Source organism: Podarcis pityusensis (genome assembly GCF_964106645.2).
Source record: "Podarcis pityusensis genome assembly, chromosome: 8".
Lineage (NCBI taxonomy): Eukaryota > Metazoa > Chordata > Lepidosauria > Squamata > Lacertidae > Podarcis > Podarcis pityusensis.
The window spans coordinates 15,906,689-15,926,020 of NC_138033.1; the positions used below are offsets into that span (position 1 = coordinate 15,906,689).

Below are 19,332 nucleotides of genomic sequence, written 5' to 3' on the forward strand. Positions count from 1 at the left end.
AAAAGTAAAGAAAAAGAAAAAAAAACAAATCACATACATCTTACAAAAGACAAACAGTAAAAAGAAAAAGACAAAAGACAAAAAATCACAATAAAATATAACAGAAATCAAATTAAACCATTACAACCGTCTTCCCATTTACTTGTTTCCATGACTTCCTCTCACCTCTCTGCTTTGTATTCTAATTTGAATCGTATCTCCAGCAAATCCTTCTAACCTTCTTTTCATTTACTTATTTTAGCATTTGAAAGTATTTAATTCTCCTCTATCTTTATTTTACACTTCATATTTACTTATTCCATTATACTCTGTCTGCCAATACGATCTAATATTCTTCTCCAACCTTTTCTAACATTCTTTTATATTACAGTGTTTCTGAAGATATATTTTAAATTTTTTCCAGTCTTCTTCCATCGACCCTTCTTCCTGATCTTGAATTCTGCCGGTCATCTCAGCCAGTTCCATATAGTCTATCACTTTCCTCTGCCATTCTTCTCGGGTAGGCAATTCTTGTGTCTTCCAGTATTTCCCAATAAGTATTCTTGCCACTGCTGTCGCATACATAAAAAAATTCCTGTCTTCCCTTCGCACCAATTGGCCGACCATGCCCAAGAGGAAGGCCTCTGGTTTCTTCAAGAAAGTATATTTCAATACCTTTTTTAATTCATTATATATCATTTCCCAGAAGGCCTTGATCTTTGGGCACGTCCACCAAAGGTGAAAAAAAGTACCTTCATTTTCTTTACATTTCCAACATTTATTATCAGGCAGATGATAGATTTTTGCTAGCTTGACTGGGGTTAAGTACCACCTATAAATCATTTTCATTGTGTTTTCTCTTAAGGCGTTACAAGCCGTAAATTTCATACCTGTGGTCCATAACCGTTCCCAGTCAGCAAACATGATATTATGCCCAACATCTTGCGCCCATTTAATCATAGCAGATTTAACCATTTCATCCTGTGTATTCCATTTCAACAGCAGATTATACATTCTTGACAGATTTTTAGTTTTAGGTTCTAACAACTCCGTTTCCAGTTTAGATTTTTCCTCCTGGAAACCAATCTTTTTATCTAGGTTAAAAACCTCCCTTATTTGATAGTAGTGAAGCCAATCTCGAACTTTAGTTTTTAATTTATCAAAGCTCTGCAATTTTAATTTATCTCCAACTTGTTCTAAAATTTCACAATATTTTGGCCAATTTGTCTCCATATTTGTTTTTTTCAATGCCTTTGCCTCCATTGGTGACAGCCACCTTGGTGTTTTACTTTCCAACAAATCCTTATATCTCACCCAAACATTGAATAATGCTTTCCTGACAATATGGTTCTTGAAGGCCTTATGCGCTTTGACTTTGTCATACCATAAATATGCATGCCACCCAAACACATTATCAAAACCTTCTAGATCTAAAATGTCCACATTTTCAAGAAGTAGCCAATCTTTCAGCCAACAAAAAGCGGCTGATTCATAGTAAAGTTTAAGATCTGGCAGGGCAAATCCCCCTCTTTCCTTCGCGTCTGTTAGTATCTTAAATTTTATTCTAGGCTTTTTGCCCTGCCAGATGAATTTGGAAATATCTCTTTGCCACCTCTTGAAATAGTCCATTTTATCCACAATTTGTAATGTTTGAAACAAAAACAACATTCTAGGCAATACATTCATCTTTATCGCTGCAATTCGGCCCAACAATGATAACTTCAATTTTGACCATATTTCTAAATCCTTCTTCACCTCTGACCAACATTTTTCATAATTATCTTTAAACAGATTCACATTTTTGGCAGTCATATTCACCCCTAGATATTTCACTTTATTAACAATTGTTAATCCTGTCTCTTTCTGAAACCTCTCCTTCTCTATCTCTGTAAGGTTTTTCTCTAATACCTTAGTTTTCGTCTTGTTTAATTTAAAACCTGCTACTTGACCAAATTCTTGGATTGATTGTAATACTCTTTTTGTACTAGCTTCTGGCTCCTGTAATGTCAAAACTAAGTCATCAGCAAAAGCTTTCAGTTTGTACTGTTTAGCTCCGAGTTGTATACCTTTAACCAGTTGGTCTTTTCTAATCATGTTGAGCAAAACCTCCAGGACCGATATAAAAAGCAATGGGGAGATTGGGCAACCCTGTCTTGTTCCTTTCTCTATCTTAAATTCTTCTGTAACTACATTGTTCACAATAAGCTTTGCTTTTTGTTCCGAATAAATTGCACCTATACCATTTTCAAAACTTTGGCCTACCCCCATCCCCTGCAAATTTTTCTTCATAAAACTCCAAGAAATATTGTCAAACGCTTTCTCTGCATCTACAAATATTAAGACAGCTTTAGTATTGATATTAACTTGCAATTTTTCCAAAATATTAATAATGTTCCTAGTATTATCTGACAAATGTCTCCCAGGGAGAAAGCCCGCCTGGTCTTTATGAATCTCTTTTACCAATACATTTTTTAATCTTTTAGCCATAATTTCCGCAAAAATTTTGTAATCCACATTTAGTAGGGGTATGGGACGGTAGTTCTTCAACTGTGTCTTCTCCACTTCGGTTTTTGGTATAAGTGTAATGTATGCTTCTTTCCACGACTCGGGTGCTTTTCCTCCCCGTAGTATTTCATTACAAAGTTCTTTCAACGGTTGCAATAACCATTCTTTCAAAGTTTTGTAGTACTTTGCAGTTAGTCCATCCGGCCCTGGAGATTTGCCCAATTTCATATTCTGAATGGCTCCTTCCACCTCTTGATCAGATATTATAGAGTTTAATATTGATTTACTCTCTTGAGATACTTTTTGTAATCCATTATTTTTCAAAAATCGGTCAATGTCTAATTCTTTCTGAGTCTCCTGCGTATATAACTGTTTAAAATAATTCTGAAAGCACTTCCGAATCTCTCCAGGATTCTGTATGTTCTTCCCTTCTACTACCAAGTTCGTAATCGTATTCAGCTTTTGTCTTTTTTTCATTTGCCAGGCCAATAATTTCCCACATTTATTTGCCGATTCGAAAGTCTTTTGTTTCATCTGTTTGATCTTCCATTCTATCTCCTGGTTCATCAATTTCGTATATTGTACTTGGTATAGCTTTATCTCTTTTAAAATCTCCTGTGAGTTCGGTTTCGCCCTCAGTCTTTTTTCTCCATCCTTAATTTTCTCCAAAATTTTTTCTCTCTTCTCATTTTGATATCTTTTCCTAATTGCATTTTGTTGTATCAAAAATCCTCTCATCACCGCTTTGCTGGCATCCCAAATCACTCTTTTTTCTGTCGTAGTATTCAAATTTATCTCAAAATAGTCTCTCAAATTCTTCTGAGCCTTTTTAATAATTTCCTCATTCCTAAATAAGGAGTCATTCATCCTCCATCTAAAGGCCCCAATTGGCGTTGATATCATTTCAATCTTTACTGGATTGTGATCAGAGCAAATTTTCGGGCAAATCACCGCTTTTTTAATTTTAGGGGCCAGTCCTCTAGTTATCCAGATTTGGTCTATTCTTGTCCATGTCATATTTGCTTCAGAGAAGAAGGATCCTTCTCTTTCCAAGGGGTTCTTTATTCGCCAAATATCCACACGATCCATATTGTCAGTCATTTCAAAAAATGTCCTTGGCAGTCTTCCATCTTTTGTCACTGTTTGTCTTTGGGCTTTATCCATATTTGTAGACACTACTCCATTCATATCTCCCATCAAAATAATGTTATAATCCAAATAATCCAGGAGAGTTTCATGCAGTTTCTTAAAGAATTCTGATTTTCCCTCATTTGGTGCATATACGCCTATTATCAAAAATTTCTGTCTTTGGAATTGAATTTCAATTGCTATATATCTTCCTTGATCATCTTTAAATATAAATTTTGGTGACAGGCTTTCCTTCGCATAAAGTACTACCCCTCTTTTTTTTACATTATCCGATGAAATAAATTCTTCTCCCAATCTTTTATTTATCAAAATTTTCCGATGTAGCCTTGTCACATGAGTCTCTTGTAGGCAAATCAAGTCCAAATGTTCTTTTTTCAATGTATGAAATACTCTCCCCCTTTTTGCCGACGAATTTAGACCGTTAGTATTCCAGCTTAAAATTTGTAGTGTCATTTTGTAGTTACTCTCCTTCTCCTCCAACAGCCCCAAGAAGATTGTCTATGTCTGTCGGTGGCGTTGGTTTCACTTTTTTTTGCAGACTCTTATCCGATATCGCAATGTCTTTTCCCAATCCTTTCTGTAGATCTTCTTCGTATGCACTCAGAAACTTGTTCTTTTCCTCCACTGATCTAATCTTGGTCTTTCTTCCTTTGAAGCTAAAGGATAGACCTTGGGGAAATTCCCACCTGAAAAGAATTTTATTTTTTCTCAACAAGTCCACCAGATCTCCAAAGTCCTTTCTTAAATCAAGAAGATGTTTTGGTATATCTTTGAAGATTTCCACTTTTGATTGTATGATTGTCAAAGGTTTTTCGTAATGCAAGCCCAAATTTTTGTCCCTTTCTTCTTTGGATCGGAGGGTAATCAAACAGTCCCTTATTTTAATCTTTCTTCCTCCTTTCCCCAGTCGAAAAGCCCTCACGATCTTAAAATCCTCTTGTTTCAATTCCGATTTCCAAAAGTCCAAAAATTCTTGTGTCAAAAAGTCTATCAGGGTACCTTTCTCCAACTCAGGAACAGCTCTAATTCTAAGATTCGTTTGTTTATCTTTAAGGTCAATCATAGACAACGTTAACTTATGTTCTGCAATCTCTTTCTGCAAGTCTGGTACCTTTTCAGTTTCCAATTGCCCCAATTTAAATTCTACAGCAGCAGTTTTTTCCTGTATAGACTTTGAGTCTTGCAGTAGTCTCTGAATAGATTCCGTATTGCTGTTTACTTTTTTCTCCAAATTACCTAATGTTTCTGTATTTAAATCAATTTTCCTGTTTGCAATGTCCACTTTCTGGTTCGTTTCTTCCACCTTCCTATTCGTCTCCCCCACCTTTGTACTTAATTGTTGTATTGATTCATTAATCTTAGTCAGAGCACTGGCTAAAAATTCCTCAGACATTCCACCAGACTTAGATTGTATTGCCGATGCAGGCAAACCAGCAGATGATTGCCTTCTATGTGTCCAAGGTTTCCCTGATCTCAGAGTTGACTGGTCTTTTTGACCATCAGCCATAACAAAATGAAGGTCTAATTCCTTTCCCACGTCTGGTGTTCCTGTTTACAAGTGGAAAATTCCTTTCCTCTCCTGTAATTGCAGGGAGTCCCACTAGGTGGACACTGTTACCACCTAACCAGTTACTGTCCTTTTAAAATAACAGGAGAAAGATACTAAGTAAAAAGACAAAAATAGAGAACACAATGTAGCTTTCCAGTTCTTTCCAATCTTTTCCCAACGAAATTGGGCACAGTGTATCTTCTTTGCAGCCAACAAGCAGCTTTAACAGCTTTGACAGCTGAGACGTCCCACTGACAGGTCACACATTAAATCCTTAAATTTAAGCAGTCCGGTAGAATCAGGAGTCTTTCCCTTATCCCTCCAAAGGGTAGATCCCTCCAAAGTTCTCAGGTCAGAAAGAAACACTTATTTCAGTTCAATTTTCCCACGTTTAGCTCCAAATCTCTATGCTTTATTCCACATACAGTGCAGGGAAGCAGACTTCCTGTTTACGCTTCCACCGCGGTAGCCAATTCAGATGTTTTTAAACGGCTTAAAACTTTTCCGCTTTTACGCAAATAGTCCAATTAATCCAAATAATGCTCTTTTATCCAATTCTTCTACTCACGGTTAAATTTTAAGTCCAAATGTCCCAGGAATAAGTCAGCGCTCTCCAGCAATGGCAACACGGCTTCGCTCAGTGAAAGCAGCGATCCGCTCGCAGCACTGCGCTTCTCCCCCGCTCCCTTCTGAAGCCTCAAAAAAAGGCTTCCTTTCGGGTTGGGGGGGCGCTCCAAGGTGCCCACCGAGCCTCCACGTTCGCAGGCGTCCGCGCCTGCGATTTCTGAGGGTCCCCGCTTCGCCGGAGCGCACAGGACCCGATCTCCCGCTGAGCTACCCCCTCCGAAACTCAAAGGAGGTCCGCCATTGCTGCTGGCGCTGACCGGAAGTCCAATGTTTGTAATTTTTGTTGTAATGTTGCATTGAAAAGAAAAAAAGAAAAGGCAACTAGTCTCCACACAGCTTAAAGGTAAAGGGACCCCCCCCCCGACCATTAGGTCCAGTCATGGCCGACTCTGGGGTTGCAGCGCTCATCTCGTTTCATTGGCCGAGGGAGCCGGTGTACAGCTTTTGGTTCATGTGGCCAGCAAGCCGCTTCTGGTGAACCATAGCAGTGCACGGAAATGCCATTTACCTTCCCGCTGGAGCGGTACCTATTTATCTACTTGCACTTTGAAGTGCTTTCGAACTGCTAGGCTGGCAGGAGCAGGGACCGAGCAACAGGAGCTCACCCCATCATGGGGATTTGAACTGCCGACCTTCGGATCGGCAAGTCCTAGGCTCTGTGGTTTAACCCACAGCGCCACCCGCGTCCCTCCACACAGCTTAGGTCCAGGCTATCTCCCTAATGTAAGCTTTCCTGGGCTTTGCAATCTTCTGGGGGGAGGCCTGTATCTCGGCCCCATCCCCTTCACAGGCCTGCTCAGTGAGGACAAAAGAGAGGGCCTGTGGAACTCCCTTCCACAGGAGGGTAGACTGTCTGCCGCACTGCTTTCCTTTCACCAGCAGGCAAATACTTTTTTTTTTGTTCCCACAAGTTTTAGGCCACTAACTGGCCGTTGTGGCGAGGTCTTTTGAGGATGGGTGTTCTACTTCATTTTTGTGTGCTTTTAAATGCTTTGAAGTGTTTTCACTTCTGTTTTTAATAGGGTTATTTATTTAATTGTCACACACACACACACACACACACACACACACACACACACACTTCTATGCATGGCACACCCAGTTACAAGAGTTGTCACTTTCCTCCTCCCTCCTAATAGGGCTCCTCTGCCTCTTAGAAAATTAGCAGCTGATAGTTTCACTATTATTACACATCCACCATGCTGGAAAATATTTAATCTATCACAATTTTCCATATGCTGTGCTGATGCCACCCATTTTTTCAGAACATCAGAGAAACACTGCATCGTACTGGGGAGCACAGTCAGGGGAAAACCCATTTAGAGAGATGAATTATAATTTTTTAAGCACTCCAAGGATCTGTCTTCACTGCACATTTGAAGCAGCCTCATGTCACTTTTAAGCAGCCATGTCTTTCCCCCAAAGAATTCTGGGAACTGTAGTTTGTTAAGGGTGCAGAGAGTTGTTAGGAGACCCTAAAAGTTCCTGGTGAAATGGACAGCTCTCTTTGGCTTTACTTACCTAAAAGGGGGGGGGGGTTGGTGGGAGCGAGAGAAGGAACTGTTACAGACCAGGCATTGAAAACGGAAATAACTTTATTACAAGATTTAGGTGTTGGTTTTTTTAAAAAAATCAGACATTGGAATATTTAAAAAAAAAATACAGGAGAAGCAGTAGGATGGATAATTTTTTTTAATAGACAATGCGGATTCAAAATAAAATAAAATAAAAAATAGCATGGGAGGGAAATGAGAAACTATCAGGTAGAAGAGTTTAGATTATGGTGGAATTAAGACAGATGGATGGGCTTGGGAGGGGGCTTCTTGCAGGTGGAGCAGCCAGGCCCTGACCTTGGAGAACTGACAGCCCCATAGCTGTGTGGTCCCCAGCCGCAGGTTGCTGCATGCTCCCTTCCAAGAGGATTGTGTTGAAATGTTGTTCGCTGCCAGTTTGGATGGTCAGCAAATGTGTCATCAAGCTAAAGAAACCTGTGGGGAGAAAAGAAGGACCATATTCCTTTTCTATTTTTTTAAGTTGAACTGAATTGATTCAGTTTCTCCTAGGAGCTCAGGGTAAGAGGCACTTCCCAATTACTCCTTGCGGTGCATAACAGTAATAATGCAAGCCACACTGAAAGCATTTTGATCCCCAGGTTTGGAAATGGGAAACACACAGAGAGCTGTTAAATTATGGGGATCAAGGAAGCTCTCCTGCGTAAGCCAAACTAGAAAGAACATGAGCTCTGCAAAATGGCCTGTGTGGTTCCTGTTCATTTCAACAGGGCAGGGGTCACCAATGTGGTGCCCATGGGCACAGCGATGCCCCTGTGATCTTCCACTGCTGTCCACGAAGCCTCCTTGGTTATGAGATGGTGAGGATGGTTAGCTTTTTCTTTCTCAAAAAGTTCATAGAGTAGAAGGAAGGAGTTGGTAGAGTGGCACTCTTCCCAACTTCCTTCTTTCAGCTCTAGGTCCTGTTCAAGGCAAGGCTCTGATTAATTCCACTGGATCTGACTTTGACCCACATACCCTGGGAAACCTAAACTTTAACTCTCTTTTAGTCCCCCAGAGGGGTGGCTGACCTGTAGGAGAAGGGAGAGAATTGATCAGAGGGGGTAGTGCCTCGGCACTCACTCAAAACTCCCAAGGAGGTCACAGGCCTAAGGAGACTGACCATGCCTGCCATAGGGCTTACATGAGAGGACGTCCTGCTGGACTGTGCCCTATGGCTCTGATCCACCTTCCACTTTGCTGTCCTAATAAGTGATGGCTTAATATAACATCCTGGCCTGTTAGCAGTACTTGAACCACGGTTTCCCAGTAGGGATGCCCCAAGAAACTGTGGCTTAACAAAGCTCACCATTCATGACATAGAGGGTGAACACCAGCCAGGCGAGGCAGAAACTCCATGTGAAGTGAAGGTGGCCGACAGAACTCAAATCTTTCTGGGTCATGTCGACTGTGTATGAGGCCATTGTGACAAAGCCGAAGATGCCTAACAAGGAGTAAAAGTGAGTTAGAGATGCCACCTGAGTAGGGATGGGGGATCCATTTGATCCAGGTTTTTTCATGAACCTGCTGAATGGAGGCTTTAAGCATGCAAAATAAGCCTTGTGAATGCACAGGAAGGTAGGAAGCTGTCATATACTGAGCCAAACCATTGGACAACCTGGTTTAGTACCGTCTACACCAGGGGTCAGCAAACTTTTTCAGCAGGGGACCGGTCCACTGTCACTCAGACCTTGTGGGGGGCCGGACTATACAGTCATACCTCATGTTACGTCCGCTTCAGGTTGCGTTTTTTTGGGTTGCGGACTGTCGAAACTTGGAAATACCAGAACAGGTTACTTCCAAGTTTTGGCAGGCGCGCATGTGCAGAAGCACTAAATTGTGCTTTCCGCATGCGCAGAAGTGCTGCATCGCAACCCGCGCGTGGGCAGATGAGCAGACGTGGCTTGCGAATGCTGCGGGTTGCGGACGTGCATCCCGCACGGATCACGTTCGCAACCCGAGCATCCACTGTATTTTGAAGGGGGGAAATGAATGAATTCCTATGCCCCACAAATAACCCAGAGATGCATTTTAAATAAAAGGGCACATTCTACTCATGTAAAAACACGCTGATTCCCAGACAGTCCGCAGGCCGCATTTAGAAGGCGATTGGGCCAGATCTGGCCCCCGGGCCTTAGTTTGCCTACCAATGGTCTCTACACTGACTGGCAGAAGCTCTCTCGGGTTTCAGACAGGGTTCCCTCCCAGCCCTCCCTAGAGATTGAACCAAGGACCTGCATGCAAAACAAATTCCTCTACCATGAAGCCACAGACAACACAAGCTTAGTATTGTCTACACTGACTGGCAGCTGCCCTGTAAGGCTCAAGACAGAGGATTTCCCCAGCCAAACAGCAGATGCTGGGGAAAGAATTTGATGTCCAGGCTGCTCAATGGGGTGAGCATATTACACTGAATCTGGGCTGACTTAACTGGCTGCCAGTTAGTTTCTGGGCCCAATTCAAAGTGCTGGTTTTGACCCATGAAGCCATAAACCTGAGACCTTTTGCATGTGAGCATTTGTTGTGCCACTGAGCCCTTCCTGAAATCAGGGGGAGTCCTCTTTCATACCTGTGGTGAAGCTTGCTGCTGAGGACACCAGCATGTTGGAAGGTCCCCCACAACGCCTCAAGCATTGGCAGGAGATGAGGAGGGAGATGGCTGCCACGAAGCCAGTGACCGTAGCGAGTGCCAGGAGGATTCTCGAAACTCTCATGAGACCTGCCAGGGAGAGAAAGATTAATACGGATTGTTCATGCTTTGTGTCCTGTCTGAAATGCTGGAGAATTCCTGCATACAGGTGGCTTAAGTCCATTGGTTTCATAAAGGGTGAAAAGGGTAAAGAACCCCTGGATGGTTATTTTTTTAATAACATTTTTTTTGATTTTCCAAAAATAACAAAACCGGGGGGGGGGGCGGCAGAAAAAATAATAATAACCAAATTAAACCATAATTTTTGGTCGACTTCCCTCCACTCCCCCTTTTGGTTCCATTATAATATACTGGTTCATGCACGTCCATAAAACCTTATACAGTGGTACCTCGGGTTAAGAACTTAATTCGTTCTGGAGGTCCATTCTTAACCTGAAACTGTTCTTAACCTGAGGTACCACTTTAGCTAATGGTGCCTCCCGCTGCCGCCGCGCCACCTCCGCACAATTTCTGTTCTCATCCTGAAGCAAAGTTCTTAACCCGAGGTACTATTTCTGGGTTAGCGGAGTCTGTAACCTGAAGCATCTGTAACCTGAAGTGTCTGTAACCCAAGGTACTACTGTATACTTAACAGTATACTTAATTTTAAAACCTCCTTCATCTTATTACAAGTGAGTTTTAAAAGTTATACTTCTTAAGGAAAATTCTGGGTTGAGACAGCCCAGCTCGTTGGGGTACCAGTCCCCCGTGGGTCCTAGTGGTCAGTAAAAGAAGGAAATTCCAGCCAAGCAATTTGGAGCAAAACAGCAGTAAGTAGACTTAGATCCTTTATTGTTGTGCAACAGGTTCAACAGCAGCGAGTGAACCCAGAGCATGGAGCGACATTGACTTTTAAAACTTCCCACCACATCCCAGAATACAGTTCACACAGCATCATTGATATATCATCTTTACATCACTGACATGTCACCAAAGGGGAGGGGAAGACAGTTCAACCTTAGCAAACATGTCCAGACAAGTTACAGGTAGGTAGCCATGCTGGTCTGCCATAGTCGAAACAAAAATTTAAAAAATCCTTCCAGTAGCACCTTAGAGACCAACTAAGTTTGTTATTGGTATGAGCTTTTGTGTGCATGCACACTTCTTCAGATACACTGAAACAGAAGTCACCAGAGCCTTATATATAGTGAGAGGGTGGGGAGGGGTATTACTCAGAAGGGTGGTGGGAATGGGTGATTGGCTGATAGGTGTGGTAAACCTGTTAATGACTGTTAACGACTGCAATTGGTCTTACAGGAAAAAGCAATGGGTGAGATGGCTAAAAATAGCTTTATCATGTATAATGAGATAAGAATCCAATGTCTCTATTCAGACCAGGTCTCAAGTTTGGTAATAAGTTGCAATTCAGCAACTTCTCTTTCCAGTCTATTTCTGAAATTCTTTTTTAATAAGACAGCTATTTTGAGATCTTTGTATAGAATGTCCTGTATAGAATGTTTATTACTGGGGCATGGAACATAGGAAGCAAGAAGGATCATTGGTTTGTCTAAATTAGTTTTGTCAACACTGACCAGCAGCACTCTGTCCTCCATCTAGAGAAGCTCAAATGGGGTTTCCCAAACTTGGGTCTCCAGCTGTTTTTGGACTACAACTCCCATCATCCCTAGTTAGCAGGACCAGTGGTCAGGGATGATGGGAATTGTAGTCCAAAAGCAGCTGGAGACCCAAGTTTGGGAAACCCTTAACCAGAGGCATGATCAGAGTTCAGGGACACAGTCAGACTAGGCAAAACAAAACAAAAACACTTTGGCCACATTGAATGGAGATCATTGCTAGGCCTGGATAGAGAGAATTTGGGTTCTCCCTTCCTGATCTACCGTATTTTTCGCTCTATAAGACGCACTTTTTCCCTCCAAAAATTAAGGGGAAATGTGTGTGCGTCTTATGGAGTGAATGCAGGCTCCATGGCTTCAGCGAAAGCAACACGAAGCCTCCGGAGTGCAGCGGGAGCTCCCGCTGCACTCCGGAGGCTTCGCGTTGCTTTCACTGAAGCCAGGAAAGCAAGAGGGATCGGTGCACACCGATCCCTCTTGCTCTCCTGGCTTCGCTTCGCTGGAGAGGCGCTGCACAGCTTTCCCTCTCTGCGCAGTGCCCCTTCAGCGAAGCAGGAGGAGAAATGGAAGGGGCTCCACTTCTCCTGCTGCTTAGCTGAAGAGGTGCTGCGCAGAGAGGGAGAGATTTTTTTCCCTTGTTCTCCCCCTCTAAAACTAGGTGCGTCTTGTGGTCCGGCGCGTCCTAAAGAGCAAAAAATATGGACATACATAATTCCAATATCCATCAATCCCTAAACAGAAGATGCATTCTTAAAGATGTGGAACAGTTCAGATCCCTACTGGATCTCTTACTGGGTGTTGGGGTCACTATTTCTCACCCTAATCTACTTTGCAGAGCTGTTGTGAGGATGAAAATGGGTGAGGGAGAAAATTGCACATGCTGCCCCAGGCTCATTGGAAGAAAAGGGCACAGTTGAGGTGGGTGGGTGGGGAGGATTAGAAAAAAAAATCAAGCAAAGAGATGCATCATCAGTTGTGAATATCCCTACTTGCTTTAAACAACAATGCACCTGACCTCTGTTCCAGAGGGTAGGAGTGTTTATTTCTTAAAGCTGCCTCTTGACAGCTTAACAGCTCAACTCTCAGGAGGCAGCAAATGGGATGTGGTTTCCCCTTCTAAACATCACTCTTGACAGCTCTAGTTCTCAGGAGGCGCTGGCGGTTGTAGACACTAGTACAAATCATCATTATCAGTAACTTTCCGACAGCTTGTAACAACAGTGCCATATCATCTGCACCAGCTGTCTGTCCCCAGGCCAGCTTCAAAGTTTGGGAGCTAGAGTTCAAAGCCCTAAATAATTTCGGACCAAGATACCTTAAGAGGGTCTTGCTCCCTATAGGCTGGCATGTTCAGGGGCTGAACTTTTGGAGGTGCCTTATCATGCCCCTGAGCATAGCTGTCAACTTTTCCCTTTTCTTGCGAGGAATCCTACTCGGGATTTTCCCTTTAAAAAAGTAAAATGTTGACAGCTATGCCCCGAGACAAAATCTCTCTATACTGTCTGGATTTTTAAAAATTCAATCACCTGACATTTGTTAACAATAATCAGCAAATCTCTGCTCCATATCAAATTGCTTCAGATCATGATATGGAGATGATAGATAAGTAGATAGATATATAGATATAGCCGAATATATATCTATATCTATAGTAATAGTTATGAGTTTGGAGGGACAGTGTTAGGTTGTTTGCAGACACCCCTCCTAATCCGTGGATCAAATAAGTGTTAAAAGCTAATCAAGCCTTCTAATTCTTGGGACAGTCAGGTTAGTGTCCTGTTAAGGCGATCGCTTGGGTGATGGGCCATTAAGGGGAACAAAGGAAGCAGCTCTGTGGGAGATGGCAATTGGGTGGAGTTCTACCCTCACTCAACTCTGAGTAGTTAAGAGGATAAAGCCAGGGCTGTGAACAGGAAGTAGAGTGATGTGAGCTAGAAGCTAAACAGAGAGAGAGCAAACAATGTTTGTTTTCTGTTTGAATCCAAGGCTGTAGCTATGGGGGAAGCAAGCTCTCTTGGGTTGTTAATTCTGTGAACCGTAGGCTCAGGTTGCATATATGTGTAAACAAACCATAAATCATAACGATTCCACTGTCAGGAAAAAGCACCAAGGCAAAAGCCAGCTCCAGATGGCTGGAATGCAAAACAGTGCAGATGTACTGTTGGAGAAAAGGTGGAGCCTATTCTCTGTACTGAGCACCGGATGTTAGCTCAGTGTGTCATATGACCTGTGCTGGAAGTACAGGGGAGGAGGTGTGACTCTTCTGATGGAGTCTGAAGGGTGCAGTCACATTTCTATGTACTGTTGAGTGACAGGAATAAAACATGTAGAAAGGACTCCTGTCTGTCTCACTTCCCCTCCCTGGGGAGAATGCAGGGAGGGAGAGAGACGCAGAAAAGCAGAGGGTGTGTTCTTCTCACGACTAATGAGAAGAATCGCCGGGTTTGTTTACCTAGCCTGCCGGAGGGCGCAGACGGACGGTAAACACACAGTATCTCGCTCAATTGCCTCGGGGGAGGCCAGGTACCTCTGCCTGTGAGCTGAAGATACTGACATATGGCAGCCTTCGGATGGTTGCGATTCATCGGACATCTGCATGAGAGGCTGGTGGATTGTCCTCCTCTGCTCCAAGGAGGAAGAAAAGCGTCTGAGAAAAGCCAGAGGCTCAACAGACAGCTGGTGGAAAGAAGAGGTGTTTTCCAGAGCAACAAAGTTCAAGGTATGATGCTGCATTTCGGGCTAAAAGTGTGAACGCAGTTGGATTAATTCACTGCTTCACGGGGAGCTGCGTCTTGGAAAAATACAGCTCCGGGAGAAGAGGCCTGCATTCCACAAATTCTTGTGGTTAAGATAAGATGTCCCATTGAAATGCATTGTTGCTAGGTAACGGAAAGTTGGAAAGTTACTGGCAAAGGGGCTGGACTGTAAGTGTAAGCCTGGGAAAGCGAAACAAAACCAGAGAGTGTTTTGGCTACAAATTTGAGTGCCCTTGGAAGGGACTTTCCATGGCAGCCAGAGTTTAGCTGCCAGGTGCAAGAGGGCGTAAACAACTTGCAGTTTCCCTGCGTGAGAAAGGAAAAAACAACTGTTGGATTTTACAGTTTGTTTTGACAGTGTGAGCTAGAGGCTTGGATTCAAAATGGATGCCAAGAAGGGGGGAGACTTGCCTACTCATCTCCCCTGACCAGAGACAGTTATTCATCAGGGTCTGGATGGATAACTACCCCAGAAGGGGTGAGCCAAGATGACGCTGGCCAAGTTCCTAAGAGCTCATCGAAAGCTGAGGAGAGCTTTGACCCCAGAGGGGAGAGTGCAGGAACTGTGGTTGTTGGAACTGTTGGTGTTCCTGAACAAGGTGCAATGGGTGTTGCTGACAGGGGGAGGGAAGAACAGAGTTCAAATCTCCCCACTGATGAATCTACTGGAGAGCATGGAGTAGCATTGAGTGCTGTCCGATGCTACAATTGTGGACAGACTGGGCATCTACAGCGAAACTGTAAGAAGCCGCGCCAGTCAAGAGGAGCAAAGAGCAGCTCTACGAAGCCTGAGGCGTCAGGCAAAGGCCGTACCAAGTGCCAGGTGAAACCTGCAAAGGCTATGATGGCGAAAGGAACCACGCCAGATGTTGGGAACTCCTTCATAATCGACACGGGCTGTACAAAACATTTATGCCCGCACAGAGGACTATTTTCGACGTTGAGGAAGCAAAGCTTCACTGTGAAACAGCCCAACGGTCAGGAGTTGGAAGCGACTGGAATTGGGACTGTGTATCTTGAGAGTCTGAACTTGACTATAAGTGATGTTTACCTGGTTCCAGAACTGAAATTTAATCTGCTGAGCGTGTCGCAGATTGCAAAGAAAGGACTGAAACTGACCTATGATGCTAAAAGCTGCAAGATCTACAAAGATGGAGAACTGTTTCTTACTGCCAAAGAGAAAGATGGACTGTATTTGTTGACTTTTGATCGAAGTGATTACATGAAATGTAATTCTTCTGTTTCTAACGAAATCTCTCTTGCAGGTGTGACCAGTGTGAGCACCAGGAAGCTGACCAAGAAGGTCGACAGAGCATTTCAGCGGGTGTATGCTGATGTGATTGGTCCTCTAGAACCATCTAGAGGCAGTGCAAAGTATTACCTTTTGTGTGTGGATTGTTTCACTAATTATTCTTGGGTTTATATGATGGAGAAACCGCAAGAAACTTTAGAAAAGTTTCAGGAGTTTTGTGACAAGGTTAAAAATATGCATGATGCTAACATTGATTGTCTTTTCACAGATCACAAGCAAGTTTTTCTGTTACAGAAGTTTCAGAAGTTCCTGGATGGAAAAGGGATAGACCACAAAGTTGCAGTTTCGCAAGAAGCGTGGAACAGGGGGGTCTGTGTTAGAGTGAACAAAGAATTGCAAAAGGGGATGAATGCGCAATTGCTGAGTTCACATTTGCCACATGAATATTGGGCCGAATCGCTAGCGTCCTATCTTCATGTGTGGTTGAGAAAAGTCTCAACAGAGTTGGGATGTTCTCCTTTTGAGAAGCTGTTCAATAGAAAACCTTCTGTTGCCTATTTTAAGGTTTTCGGGTCTCATGTGAGAACAGAAGCTCCAGGTGGAGTAAAGAATGCCAGAGGCATTTTTGTGGGTTATGAAAAAGGTCTCTACAGAGTAATTTTGTCTGAATCTGGTCAGGTGATTCTCACAAAGTTCCTAGAGAGTTCTCCAGAGCAAGAGCGGGTTGTAGAACACACATTTCCCACAGGAAACGATTCAGATGATGATGATGATTTTTCTGATGTCACAGATTACAGTGGTACTGACGATGACAGTGATAGCTCAGAGAGTTCAGTTGTAACAGTCATTGAGAGAAAATCTCACACAATGGATAGACCTTCACAGATGAAGGAAGGACCACTGATTGCTACTGGTTCTCAACAGAGTCCAGAGGTTGAACCAGTGAGCAGAGAGGATCAGCACCTCATACGCAGGTCTGAGAGAGTTACAAAGGGTGTACCATCAAAGAGGTACTCAAAAGAGTTTGCTAACGTAGCTGTTGCATGTGTTGCTATTGTTAACAACTCAAAGCAGGTTGAAGCAGTGTCTAAGTCAGAGACAAAGACACAACAGAGAGTAGCTAGCCAAGGTAATGCAGAAGCACTCATTCCTTGGAAGCCAGACAACCAGAGAGGTACACTGGTGAAACCAGTGGTGGGGAGTTCCAAGGGTGGAACTGAAACAACAGGGGACTGTTATATGTATAACAACTGTTTGTTTTCTTCTCTGGATCATGTTTTGCCAATTGATGCTTTTGGGGGAGGATGTCAGGAAAAAGCACCAAGGCAAAAGCCAGCTCCAGATGGCTGGAATGCAAAACAGTGCAGATGTACTGTTGGAGAAAAGGTGGAGCCTATTCTCTGTACTGAGCACCGGATGTTAGCTCAGTGTGTCATATGACCTGTGCTGGAAGTACAGGGGAGGAGGTGTGACTCTTCTGATGGAGTCTGAAGGGTGCAGTCACATTTCTATGTACTGTTGAGTGACAGGAATAAAACATGTAGAGAGGACTCCTGTCTGTCTCATTTCCCCTCCCTGGGGAGAATGCAGGGAGGGAGAGAGACGCAGAAAAGCAGAGGGTGTGTTCTTCTCACGACTAATGAGAAGAATCGCCGGGTTTGTTTACCTAGCCTGCCGGAGGGTGCAGACGGACGGTAAACACACAGTATCTCGCTCAATTGCCTCGGGGGAGGCCAGGTACCTCTGCCTGTGAGCTGAAGATACTGACATCCACAGTCTCTGCTGTCCTTCATTCCAAAGGAAACACAAACCCTGGGCCCTGGAATCTCGCACTGCTTGGAGATTGGGGTTGCATGCAACAATAAAAAGGACCCCTGACCATTAGGTCCAGTCATGGCCGACTCTGGGGTTGTGGCGCTCATCTCGTTTTATTGGCCGAGGTAGCCGGCGTACAGCTTCCGGGTCATGTGGCCAGCATGACTAAGCTGCTTCTAGCGAATCAGAGCAGCACATGGAAATGGCATTTACCTTCCCGCCGGAGCAGCACCTATTTATCTACTTGTATTTTGACATGCTTTTGAACTGCTAGGTTGGCAGGAGCAGGGACCGAGCAACAGGAGCTCACCCCGTCTCAGGGATTTGAAGCAAATTGTTTATCTCCTCAGGAAATAATGAAATAAACATTTCAAAACACCTTGCTTCATTTGGGCTTACACATCCGTACATGTTGGCATGGGATCTCACTGGAGATCCAAAAACTGACTTAAACATCTCCTGAAGGGCAGATCCCCCAGGACTGGAGCCATGCAGCCGTGGGGAAGAGGAGACAGTTGCTTGTGTTTGGGGTGGAGAGCCGGGAGGTGTAAGACTGAGATGAGCGGGCACCGGCGCATCTCCTTACCACTGCTCCTGCTCAGTTGAGTGCAGGCCACGTTGTTGCAGAGTTTTTTGGCCACGGGGTTAGGAGGCCCGTTCGTGTCTGGGACAATGATTTCCATCCAGGAGGGACTAAGAAGGGAGATGGAGAGGAGGAGGAAACTGATGCAAGTAGAGGCGGCTGTGGTGGCTCGATAGGGCAAGCTCACACGGAGCCACTGGCAGGCATTGGCTGGGGGCATCTTCGCTAGGTGGGAAAAGCAGCCACCGAGGACCACCGAGAACTTGTGGAGACACAGTGGTTCCTAGGGTCTTTGCACAGCAGTTAAGGCTCCTGCAGATATTTCTAGCTGGTCTCAACTGCCATGGAATCTTGACTTCCTTCATATCCTTGGGTTGAGGGGGTAGGAAGTGGCCTGGCACAGGGTTGATTTATTTACTGTGGCGGTGATTTGTTTAAACTGTTTTTGATCTTGAATATTAAATCTCTGTTAATCTGCCCTGGCCCCTATCAGTGAAGGGCAGGTCTTAAATGTAATGCTGGCATTATTGGTGATGATTGATGGTGGTGATGATCATGATAATTAATAATATAATAGGTGCCGCGGCAATGACTGAGAAGAGTAAGCTGATTTCTGCCTGTCTTTTTTGGCCCAATGGTCAATCATATCTTACGGGTTGTATCCAATGTTATTCCTGCTCAGAGTAGCCCCATTGAAATTAATGGCCAGGACTAACTAAGGTCCATTAATTTCAGTGTGGGCCTGCTTTGAGTAAAATGTACTCATGGTTTTTAGTTTTATTTCATTTTTCATCATCATCATAATTACAGTTTTTATACTGTACTTCATCCAAGGGTCACAAGGCAGTTTAGAACATAAAACCACAATTTGTAGCATTTTACTTTGTAGTGTTTACAGAGGTTTAGTTATTTGATATGATTGTTTCCCCCTTATACCTGTTCTTGATTTTTAGAAGCAATTTGAATTTTGATTCCCCAAAGGATGCTTCATTCAATTGTCAACGCACCTGTGGTGCATGTTTTTGCAATGTTTTTGTATTTGCTGTTTGTTTTAACCTACGTTGCCTTGCTTTAATATAAGCAACATATCCACTATCCAAACAAACAAACAAACAAACAAACAAACAAACAAACAAACAGGCAGGCAGACAGGCAGGCAGACAGACTGAAGACCAGACAGTGGCACTATTCATTTATTTAAGAATTTATAAAGCACACTTTCATCCCCCCCACCCCACCCCAACAAGGCAGCATACAATTTACAAATCTTTGTTTACATCCAAGAAGGCATCTCCCCTCTCCCC

General features: G+C 43.5%; 1 protein-coding gene across 1 annotated transcript; it reads right to left on the reverse strand.

Annotated features, from left to right (window-relative positions):
• Positions 1-7,483: 7,483 nt before the first annotated feature.
• LOC308484397 (uncharacterized protein) lies at positions 7,484-18,370 on the reverse strand. The gene is made up of 4 exons (XM_081019322.1): positions 18,032-18,370; positions 9,929-10,078; positions 8,669-8,803; positions 7,484-7,797 (listed from the first exon to the last, which is right to left on the reverse strand). The coding sequence occupies exons 1-4, from the start codon at positions 18,246-18,248 to the stop codon at positions 7,583-7,585; spliced, it is 717 nt and encodes a 238-aa protein (XP_080875448.1). The 5' UTR covers positions 18,249-18,370; the 3' UTR covers positions 7,484-7,582.
• Between the last annotated feature and the right edge of the window lie 962 nt (positions 18,371-19,332).